Source organism: Sceloporus occidentalis, unplaced genomic scaffold (assembly GCF_023333645.1).
Source record: "Sceloporus occidentalis isolate IW3139 unplaced genomic scaffold, rSceOcc1.0.p SCAF_1, whole genome shotgun sequence".
Lineage (NCBI taxonomy): Eukaryota > Metazoa > Chordata > Lepidosauria > Squamata > Phrynosomatidae > Sceloporus > Sceloporus occidentalis.
Window position 1 is genome coordinate 9,005,035 of NW_028316981.1, and position 11,580 is coordinate 9,016,614.

Genomic DNA, 11,580 nt, shown 5'->3' on the forward strand with positions numbered 1-11,580 from the left:
CTGCTGCCGGCCGCCCCTCTGGGAAACCCAGGCCGAGAGTGACGCCTCCTCAGGGACCCTCTCTGTCTGGAGGGAGGGAGGGAGGGAGGGAGGGCTGTCTCCGTCCGCTGGCGCCGCCTCCAGGCCCCGGGACCAAGGCAGGGAAACCCCGCCGCGCAGCCCCCGGGCTTTTTCTTTCTATCTGTCATCTGTCTATCATCTAGCTAGCTAGCTTTTATCGATCTATCTATCTATCTATCTATCTATCTATCTATCTATCATCTACCTAGCTAGCTAGCTATTTAGCTGCCATCTATTCATCCACCTTTCTGTCTATCTGGCTATCTCTCATCTCTCTCTCATCTCTCATCTTTCTTTCTTTCTTTCTTTCTTTCTTTCTTTCTTTCTTTCATTCTCTTTTTCCCTCCGCAGCCCCCTCTCCCTGAGGGGCGGATCCCGTCCCTTCCCTTCCCTGCTTTCTTGGCCCAGTCAAGAGAGCTCCTCCCTCGCCGGTCCCCTCCTCAAAGCAACCCTGCTGCCAGGGAGGCCAGGGCCCAGCAAGGCCGCTTTTTTTAATCTGCCTCAAGGAAGGAGGGAAGGTGCCTCCTCCTCCTCCTCCTCCGGGCAGAAGGAAGCCCCTTCCCTCCTGTGTGAAGGAGTTTTATATTTACCTCATGTCTCCTTGAGGAAGAAGCAACCTTGTTTTCTGCTGCTCCAGAGAATAGGAACCAGAACAATGGGTACAAGTTCCAGGAAAAGAGATTCCAGCTCAACATTAGGAAGAACTTCCTGGGAGTAAGGGCTGTTGGACAGCGGAAGACACTCCTTCCTCGGAGAGTGGTGCTGTCTCCTTCCCTGGAAGTCTTGAAACAGAGGCTGGATGGCCATCTGTCAAAGGAAGTGCTTTGATGGAGAGTTCCTGCATGGCAGGATGGGGTTGGACTGGATGGCCCTTGGGGTCTCTCCCAATTCTAGGATTCTATGATTTTACATCTGTATGAGTGGTTTTTTAAAGGTTTATTTGGTCGTGTCCTACATTTTCCTTTGACGTCCTACAAGTTGCAGTGCCTTGTTCTCCTCTGTGGTTATGACATCTGGCCCCCCTGGTAGCCCTGGGAGGAGGCTTGAAAGCCCATGTCCTTCAAATAGGCTCTTCTTGAGTAGATGTGCTAAAAGGAGGGGAGTGGGAATGGTAGGGAAGCCCAAGAAAAGGATCAGAGAGAAGTCAAGGGATTGTTAGAGAGTGAAAGAGGGAGAGCCTTTGACATTGCACAGTGGTCTTGGTTTGTGTCCAAGAAAGGCAAGTCTCTCCCCGCCTCTTGCCCTCTTAGTTTCTCTTTGGAGTGGAGGCTTCTGAACGGAATAAAAAGCCACTCTCCAGCTTGAACTGGATTGAACACCTCTCTTTACCTCAAAGTGGTCTTCAGAATATCTCAGCCACTGGACCTCATGCTTTCTTTGTAGGCCTTGGCACCCCTAATCATTTTCCTTGGCTGTGATGGGCCTTCAGCCATGTTGGAAACAGCCTTGGAGGAAACAGCCAAAGTGGAAAAGAAGGACTCAGTTGGCTGCCTGAGCACAATATGGTATAAGCGCAGGGGCAATTTCTTGCAAAGAACCATGAAGAAGTGTTTGTGGGCGGATGTGCTGGGATCAGACGCACAACGCCAGCACTTTCAACAGTTTGTCTTCCAGGAGGAGGCTTTGGGGCCCCGAAAGGTTTGCAGCCATCTCCACAATCTCTGCTGTCAGTGGCTGAAGCCAGAGAGACACACCAAGGCTGAGATGCTGGACCTGGTGATCCTGGAGCAGTTCCTGGCCGTCCTTCCCCCAAAGATGGGGAGCTGGGTTCGAGAGTGTGGAGCGGAGACAACCTCCCAAGCAGTGGCCTTGGCAGAGGCCTTCCTCCTGAGCCAGGCAGAGGAGGAGAAGCAGGGAGAGAGACAGGTGAGAGTGCCTCTTCCTGGTTGTGTGAAAGCACCAGGCATGTTTATTTCTGAAATCTTTTAAACAATTTTGAATGCAGATAATAAAATTGGGCTGCTGATCAGTCAATAGATAGAACAAGGAATATGGATTCCTGCTGGATGGGATTATGCTCCCCTAGAAGATACAGATTCACAGTTTGAGAAAATTCCTGGATTCAGCCCTGAGCCAGGATGCTCAGGTTTCACTGGTAGTGGCCAGGAGGGCTTTTTCACAACTAAGGCCCTGTACACACCAGACATTAAGGCTGGCATGGGATGGATTCAGGACGTAGTGTCCTCATGACGCATGCCCAATTCTGCACCCCAGGTTGCCCTGATGCTGTGCTCCACTCCACACAGTGTGCTGCATCATGGCGCTGTAGCCAAGGGTCCGTTTAGGGGAATTTTATTATTATTGTTATTAGCTTAAATATTGCAAGAGGAGGGCCTGCTATGACGGCCCTTGCACAATCGCCTCCCGATGTGTATACGGAGTAGACCAGGGGATTCCAATAAATAGAGCTGAGACAGACTTCTAGAATTAATAACCAATTTATTTATAAGGGGAAAAACATACGATTCACTAGCATACACACACACATACAAGGCTCAGGAAAAGCATAGGTTAGCATGGAATAGGATTTTAGGCATCACTGGGGTGATACGTACCAGAATGTAGACTCCCTCCAGGAATCCAAATGGAATATGATGAGGATGGCATGAGGCTCAGCCATGGAATGACTGGCCAGGAGCCAGGTCAGGGTTCAAGGGGACAGAGCTTCCCCCTGAAATCCAGACTGGCCCCGTGAACAGGCAAACCTGATGATATTTATAGGCAAAATCTTGCTTCTGGCAAAGGTGCTTGATGGTGAGAACAAAGGTGTTTAATTACTTTCTTTTCACCTGCATGTCCCTGTCTGATTGTCTTAGTGGTCTTAAGCTGCTCGGACAACAGACCCTGGGAGGGGGCAAGAGCCTCAGGGAAGGCAAATATTTGCTCTTCCTGCTCCTATGATAATCCTTTTATGCGACTCCTTAGATATGATGATGTGGGTGCCCCTCAGGGGTGTGTGTACATGTCCTCATGCCTTGCTGGCAATGGTGGACAGGCTGTTAGAGTCCATCTAGGAGTCATTAAGGGTTATCATTTATACCAAAATTTATATGGAGCAGCATGGGTAACAGCGCTCCTCTGACACTGCGTCCATATGACACTGTTGCTATAGCACCCTTTTGCACCCTCAAAAGGCCAGATTGGGGTTGCAGCATGCAGTTGCCACAGCCCCCAATCCAGCTAGAAAGGGGCAGGATCCTGCTGCCCCTGTATGTACAGCCCCTAAAAGCATAGCAACTGCATCTTTTCCTGAGGTTGTCTGGTCTGCCCACAGTTGCATCCCATTTGGTTTACTGCAACATGCTGTTCATGGGGCTCCCTTTCAAGAGTGTGTCAAAACTTCAGGTGCTCTAAAGAGCTGCAAACAGATTGTTTACTGGAGCTGGTTACACAGAATATATCACTCCCTTGTTATAATAGCTCAACTGCCTAGTGGTTAGCTTCCAGTCACAGCTGACCAAATGGCTGTCCTCCAGGCTTTCTGAAAGTTTGTACAGTGGCCCCTTCCTATATGGGGGGGATTCATTCCAGACCCCCTCCCCTGTGTATGTGGAAAACAGTGTACAGTTAAATCCCATTATTTTCTATGGCAGCGCATTTCCGTGTGAGGCGCTGTGCAGGCACCTGCAGCACCTGCACCATTTTGTCCACCGCAGCTTGCTTTGTGCGTAAGCTCAAAGCCTGCGTATGGCATGGGCTCACTGTATTGTCTCTTATGGATGTGCTTAGGCCCTGACATCCTACTACCCCCTCATGTGTTTTATCTGGTGGGAACTTGGGAGCGGTGGCTGCCCCTAGGCTCTAGATTTCCCATCCTAGGGAAGTTAGATTAGTTCCTTTGCTTTTCTTCCATCAGCAGATGAAAACTTTTTTTATAATTTCCACAGGCACGTGTAAACTGACTGAACTGGCTTTTAGTAATGTGATACTCTATTATTGCTGTCTTGCCTATATATTTTTATATCTATAAATCTTAAATGATTTCAATTCTACAGATTAATTTTGAATTGTTATTTTTGTACTTTGTTTTAATCCTTTCAGTTGCTGTAAATCTGAGTCTCAGTTCTTGTGATATAAAATATAATCATAATAATGTAAAACTCTCTACCAGTTCTCTATTTTTTATATTTTTTTAATCATCTAAAGCAAGCCCCCATAGACCTTGCTCTCTTCCGTTCCTTTCCTGACTCTTCTTTTTCTTTCTTATACTCGCTCCTTCTTAAGGTGCAGGACTTCTTTGTGGAAGAGGCTGCTGAATGGGAGAAGGCCCCTTCTTATTCCAAGAGGATCATGAAGGATGAGAACAGAGGATCCATGTTGATGGGTAAGGGACTTTTTCAGCTTGCCCTCCCCGCCTCAAGTATGCCTAAAGTATCTGGGCTTGAATGGGTTGGTTGCAGGGCTTTAAAAGTTTTATGTATCTTCACCAGAACTTGGAAACCAAGCCTTATGAGGAGCGATTGAGGGAAATGGGTATGTTTTAGCTTGGAGAAAAGAAGACTCAGAGGTGGCATGAAAGCCATCTTTAAATATCTGGTGTCATTTAGAAGATGAGGTGAACTTGTTTACTGTTGCTCCAAACTTAATGTCAACCAACGGACTCATATTTCAAGGAAAGAGATTCCACCTAAACATTAGGAATCACTTTTTTACTGTAAGAGCTGTTTGATTGTGACATGGAGTTCCTGGGTAGGTAGTAGACTCTCCATCTTCAGGGGTCTTTCAATAGAGACTGCATGGGCATCTTTCAGGTGTGCTTTATTTGTCTCTTTCTGCTTGACAGGAGGTTGGAGTAGATGGTCTTTGCAGTCCCTTCCTACTATGATTCTGTGATTATAAAATCATAGTGTTGGAAGAGATCACAAGGACCATCCAGTCCAACCCCATTCTGCCATGCAGGAACTCACAATCAAAGCACTCCCTATAGATGGCCAGCCTCTGTTTAAAGCCCTTCAAAGAAGGAGATCTTTGAAATTATATGTGTACAGGGGAGGAAAGATCAGTGGAAGGGCTATCTCGAGCTAAGCTGGCCATTAGACAGCCCCCGGCTGGTACATCCTTTGTTTTTACCCCTTCCTTGTTCAGGGAGAGTTTAAAACCTGGAGAGCATCACCATCTCCAAGAAACAGCAAACCCACCCCTCCCCTCCCCTCTGCTGTGATGATATGCAGTGCAGAAATGTATTAATAGGTCTCTAATGATATTGTTCCCTGGTGTGGATTTCAGTTGAAAGCTGGTTCTGAGAGCTGAGAGTTACATTTTGCATATAAATATGAGAAGCCATTAAGAGACAGGCCCTTATCACACGTGAAATTGGAACTCCAATCCAAAGCCATTCTAAAGGGAAGGGGAAGCAGAGTCCATTCAAATATCACACCATGGATTCAACAATTTGAATTGCCACCTATGCGCATGTTCAGTGGGGCTCTGAACGCATCGAGAACCTTTGCATTTCTGGGGCAAAGAAGGGGGCCACTTCCTGGTTCCAGTTTCACGTGAATGCTAGCCTCACTTTCTCAATGTCAGCCAGGAAATGACTAGTGAGAAGTTTGTCTCCTCTCTAGCTTTCTTCCAAACCCATTAACGTTCTGGACCATTTACTTCTTCCTGGGATGCTTGCTTGGCCTGGCATGCATTTATTAAGATATTCATGTCTCTTTACCGTTTCAGATCACCTGATTCTTCTCTTCCCTTCCAGTTGTTTGTGTTTGCATATTACAATTCTTGCTGCTTTTTCAAGAGTATTGAAAGAGTTGGATCAGAAATAGAGAGAAAGGTGAATAACCCTCTATTTTGTCATTTTTCTTCCTTGTAGGAAGAGAACTAAAGACATGGCCAATATACACAAGCACATCTTCTCATGATGGTGGACTTAGAATGGCTTCTGCAAGAAAGCATCTGGTAAGGGGCAGGATTCCTTTTGGGCCAGAAAGAAGCAAGCTGGGTACCATTTCCCTTGCACCTCTGTTTCTTGCCCTGTGTTTCCATCACAGTTGCCCAGTAAGGTGGCTGTGCATGCTGTTGTGCAAAGATTTAAATTCTTTTGAATAACCCTAAGTTACATTGTCTTGTCTTGTTTTACTGGAATTGTTGTTTTTTACTCACAGGTAACACTTCTTTCCCTTTTCAGATTTTTGAGGAAGTGGCTGTGTTTTTCACTGAGGCAGAGTGGGCCCTGCTGGATGCAGGCCAAAGGGCCCTTCATCAGGAAGTGATGGAAGAGAATTTGGATCTTGTGTCCTCTCTGGGTAAGCCCTTTTCTTTCTTGTGGTATTGTACACAGGAGTATTGCTCAAATTACAGCTTTTGAAGAAAAAAAGTGCCATGTTTCTTCTTTGTCCGAAATAGAGTAATGCCACCACAAGACTTGAGAATTCTTTGTTGAAGTCAAAACTGTGCTGAAATTGACAAATATAAGAAATTTAGTGTGTATTCTTGACATTCCTAATTAAGGCCCTGTGCAGACTGGCCTTAAAGGCCGGGTTGGGGACAGAGTCGGGGTGTAGCGTCCATATGACGCACACCCTGGCTCTGCCCTCAGGGTGGCGTGAAACCACGTGCCATAGCGCATGGTGTGCAGCATTACAGCGCTCTCCTGGCACTGTGTCCGCATGAAGCAGTACCGAAGGAGTGCCGTAGAGCCACGACAATGCAACTATTGCACCCTTTCCAGGACTAAAAAAGGAGCCACTTTTTATGATTCCTTTTTGTGCCTTGAAAAGTCCAGATTGGGGTTGTGGTGTGTGGTTACCATGGCCCCACCCCGATCTGGCTGTAAAAGAGGCAGCTGTAGGTCGCGCCTTTGGGGCTGTCTGCACAGCCCCTAAGTCTATAAATAAGAGGGCCCTATCCCCCAAGCAAGTCAGTAATTATATTCCAAATTCATGCTGTGGTTTTTTCAGCTGAGAGCTGAGCCCTAGTCTCCATGGACACAACACCCCATGCTGGACAATACTAATTCTGCATTAATGCCAGCCAGCACAATGTTTAAAAAAATGATCGAAGAGGTAAAACTTTAATACTATCGTTAAGAGAGTTAAAAATAGACATCAATTTATAGTTTTCCAAAAACCTTTAAGCAACCAGCTTTCAGGGAAAGAGTTGAAGGAGCAAATCAGCAGAACTGATGTCTCAGAAGTACCAGTCAAGAGCCTCTTCCCCCTGAGACTGATGCAAGGAGATATCAGCTAACAAACAGTGTTATCTCTTTTGCTACCACTGAATATGTTTCCTCTTTTGCTTAAGTTTCCACCATTCTCTTAAATTCTGACTATTTGTCTCTCTCCTTTGAAGGTGGAGATGGACATAAGAACAAGAATAAAGGAAAACAATGCAGGGCCTTGATTCCAAGAGCTAAATGTAAACAGATGAAAAGACAAGAGAGAAAAACTGACACTCAGAACAAGAAAACGATGGTGTTGCATCAGCCTTCTTTTAAAAATGATCAGGTTTGTGGAATCTCAAACCAAGAAATAACAAAGAAAAGAAAGGAAAACAATACATATCTTCGTCCTGTGCATGAGAGAAGCTTCAGGTATAAAACAAATGTGAATCTTCATAGAAGAACTCACTCAGGGAAGCAAACTTTCAAAGGGGGTAAGCATGGAAAGACTTCTAATTTGAAGAAGAGGTTAATTACTCATAAAAGAATTCAGGCAAGAGAAAAATCATTTAAGTGTTTTGGATGTGGAAAGAGCTTCAACTGGAGGTCACACCTTAGGATACACCTAAGAATCCACACAGGGGAAAAACCATTTAAATGTATTAAGTGTGGAAAGAGCTTCAGTCAGAAGTCACTCCTCACATGTCATCAGGCAGTTCACACAGGGGAGAAACCTTTTAAATGCTTGGAGTGTAGAAAAAGTTTCAGTCAGAAAATAAGCCTCAGTCGCCATCAAGCAATGCACAGAGGAGAAAAACCATTTAAATGCTTGGTATGTGGGAAAAAATTTAGTCAGAAAATAAGCCTCACACGCCATCATGCAATGCATACAGGAGAAAAACCATTTAAATGTTCAAAGTGTGGAAAAGGCTTCAGTTGGAAGACCCATCTCACTCATCATTTAGCGACTCACACAGGGGAGAGACCATTTAAATGCATGGAGTGTGAAAAAAGTTTCATTAGGAAAATGAGCCTTACTCGTCATCAAGCAATGCACACTGGGAAGAAACCATTTAAATGCTTAGAGTGTGAAAAGACCTTTAGTCAAAAGACGCACCTCACGCGTCATCAAGCAACTCACTCTGGGGTGAAACCATTTCAGTGCTGTGAGTGTAGGAAAAGCTTTAGTCAGAAAACGCACCTCACGCATCACCTGGTAACACACACAGGTGAGAAACCATTTAAATGCTTGGAGTGTGGAAAAGGTTTCATTAAAAAGATAAGTTTCAATAGTCATCAAGCAGTGCACACAGGGGAGAAACCATTTATATGCGTGGAGTGTGGGAAAAGTTTCACTCGGAAAACAAGCCTCACCCGTCATCGGGGAACTCACACAATGGAGAAAATGTTGAATTGCTTGGAGGTCTAGGAGGCCGGAAGGTGTGCCAAAGCCACGCTCCAGTGCTAAGGATTGGAACACAGCTTTAAGGGTAGCTTCTGGCCTCTTAGGATGCATGCATCATTTAAACAGCATACCTCCAAAGTCACCCGAAGCAGCTTTATTTTGGCCTGTCTGTTCAGGCCCAAAAGCACACAAGGAGGAAACCATTTAAATGCTTGGATTGTTGGAAGCCAGAAACAGTCCAAACAGGAGAATGTATACATGCTTGTAAGGAGTAATAAGCTTCAGTAAGAATTGAATGCTTATCTCATATTAAGTCATGCAGTTGGGGAGAAGCCTGGTAAGGGCTTGGAATGTGGATCTCATTGCAATCTCCCTGCTGGTGTCAGACCATAGGAATCGCCATAGGAAAAGCTATCACTGCATGAAGAGCTGTTAGGAGAAACTACCATATTTCACAACAAAAGTGTGGAGGAGCATGTGAGATGTGGAAATAATGTCTCTTAGAATGGAGACCTTACTGACTATCTAAGAATGTCTCAAGGGTACCCCCATGAATGCTGAGATTTCAAAATGAATTTTAATTGAAGAATAAAGCTAAGTTTTTAAAAATTATTATTAAAAAGTGCTTTATGGGATTTGGCAAGGTTGCAAAGGAATGTCATCCACCTGTCTCAAAACAGTATGTCCTCTGTGAGAATTTCAAGTGCAGAGTAACTGGGAAGAATGAATGAGATTTAATTGTTAATGTAGAGGTTTAAAGAAGTAATTACTGTTTTAATGGACACCAGTATAAAGAGGAAAGCAAGTGTCCAATGAATTCTGGATAACAGGTATCACAAATGATTGGCAATATGGCCTTTTAATATCTAAAGGTGAAAAGGCTGAATTTGAAACCATCTCTAAAATTGGTTGGTATGAGCTGTGAAGAGTTGTAAAATGTTTCTTATATCACTGTAATAATTTAAATATACCTTTGTCCTTAAATGATGAAATATGTTTTTTGTTTATCGCTTAACAATTAACAGACAATAAATTTTATTTAAAATATAAACAGTAAAAAAGTCTCATGTACAAAAATGTAGGAATGTTTATGTACAGTGAGCCCGCACCATACATGGACTCGTTACAGGTGGCTTCCAGATTGTGCAGAAGCCGCCGGGAGAATGGCAGAATGGCGTGTGCACCTGGCCATGCGACGAGCACGAGCCCCATTATATCTAATGGGTCTCGAGCATGCACGCTTTTTGCCTTATGCAGGGGGTCCTGTACTTCAGTTAGAATACAGAGACATAGCTTTGTTGGTCTGGAATAAAAAGGTGAACGTTTCTTCATGACATGAATGGCTAATTGTAACCAACTTTAGGGGATGGTGCTCATCTCCGTTACTAAGCCGAAGAGCCAACATAATCAAAGACTACTCTGTGAGTCATGTAGCCAGCATGACTGCACCGGATGTTGTTAACTTCCCACTGAAGCACTTTTACATGCTTTCAGTGAGCAATGAGTGAGATGTCTGGACTTGTTGAGCAATCCAATTCAAGCTGGGCTCCTTCCTCTGTTCAAAAGCCTCCATTATAAAGAGAAACTATGAGGGAAGGAAGGAAGTCAAGGGAATAGGACCCGGAGCAATGGATGTAAGCTACAGGAAAGAGATTCCACCTCAACATTAGGAAGGACTTCCTAATAATAATAGTAATAATAAACTGTTTATTTATAGCCCGCTTTTCCTGGCAGATCAAAGCAGGTTACAACAAGAGTACTACACAATGTACAGTTTACAAACAGTAGCCATATAAAATCACAACAATACATCAAATTATTAAAAACAGGGTAAAAAATTACAAGATTAAAACCACAACAATAACTAGCTTAAAGTGCTGGTGCAATGGGGAGAGAGCAGATATCTTAGCGTCTGGGGGAAAACCTGTTGAAAGAGGAAGGTTTTCAGCTTCTTCCTGAACAGGTCAAGGGAGGTAACCGAGCGGAGCTCACTGGGAAGAGAGTTCCAAAGCTGCGGGGCCGAGATAGAAAACGCCCTCTGTGCAGTCACGGAATATCTCGTGTCAGGAACCCTCAGCAATTGCTTCCCGGCCGACCTGAGAGTGCGGGGAGGATTATATGGGGAGAGGCGGTCCTCCAAGTACCCTGGGCCCAAGCCATTTAGGGCTTTATAGGTGATAACCAACACCTTGTATTGCACCCGGAAGCGAATGGGCAGCCAATGTAGATCTTGTAAAACAGGTGTTATATGGCTGGTCCTGGAGCATCCAGTGACCAACCTCGCTGCCATATTCTGCACTAATTGAAGCTTCCGGGTTTGGTACAAGGGTTGCCCCATGTAGAGCGTGTTACAGAAATCCAACCGAGAGGTCACCAGAACATGTACCACCGTTTCAAGGTCCCTCCAGCCCAGGTAGGGTCGCAGCTGGCATATCAGCCGAAGCTGATAACAGGTGCTCCTGACTGTCGCATCCACCTGAGATGTAAGGTGGAGCGACGTGTCAAGAAGTACCCCCAGACTGCAAACTGAGTCCTTCAGGGGGAGCGTGACCCTGTTCAGGACAGGTGGACAAATATCCACCCCCGGGCCAGGAGAGCCTATCACGAGTATTTCTGTTTTCTCTGGATTCAGGCTGAGTCTGTTTTCCCTCATCCAGCCCATTACTGACTCCAGACAGGCATATAGAGGAGAGATGCCATCCCTGGTCACTACATCAGTCGGAGACACAGAGAAGCATATTTGGGTGTCATCAGTGTACTGATAACACCGCGCCCCGTGTCTCCGGGTGATCTCTCCCAGCGGTTTCCTGACAGTAAGACCATGGAATTGTTGGAATAGTAACAAACTATATTTGAGGGTTAATGACCATTATAGGGTTAATGGAGAACTACTAAGAATACAGATGACCTTCAGTGGTATATGTATACCTCTAATCAACTTTTGAGCCTTCATAGCTTTAGTGTTTCACTCAGTCTATTATCAGCCTTCTTTTCAGTTGTATTATTTTTGTAT

The 11,580-nt window shown here is 44.9% G+C and overlaps 1 protein-coding gene across 2 annotated transcripts; it reads left to right on the plus strand.

Annotated features, from left to right (window-relative positions):
- Positions 1 to 190: 190 nt before the first annotated feature.
- On the plus strand, positions 191 to 11,580 carry LOC149320633 (uncharacterized). 2 transcript variants are annotated; one of them, XM_089504547.1, is made up of 5 exons: positions 191 to 1,926; positions 4,285 to 4,384; positions 5,876 to 5,961; positions 6,191 to 6,308; positions 7,354 to 11,580. In XM_089504547.1, the coding sequence occupies exons 1-5, from the start codon at positions 1,492 to 1,494 to the stop codon at positions 8,589 to 8,591; spliced, it is 1,977 nt and encodes a 658-aa protein (XP_089360673.1). In that variant the 5' UTR covers positions 191 to 1,491; the 3' UTR covers positions 8,592 to 11,580. The 2 variants fall into 2 exon arrangements, with proteins under 2 accessions (XP_089360673.1, XP_089360680.1); XM_089504554.1 differs by having other exon boundaries at positions 4,291 to 4,384.

Excerpts from the sequence above, each read along its gene's own strand:
- LOC149320633 (XM_089504547.1), top strand. The coding sequence starts at position 1,492 with ATGTTGGAAACAGCCTTGGAGGAAACAGCCAAAGTGGAAAAGAAGGAC. Across the intron at positions 1,927-4,284 it reads AGAAGCAGGGAGAGAGACAG|GTGCAGGACTTCTTTGTGGA; the intron begins GTGAGAGTGCCT and ends CTCCTTCTTAAG. Across the intron at positions 6,309-7,353 it reads GGATCTTGTGTCCTCTCTGG|GTGGAGATGGACATAAGAAC; the intron begins GTAAGCCCTTTT and ends TCTCCTTTGAAG.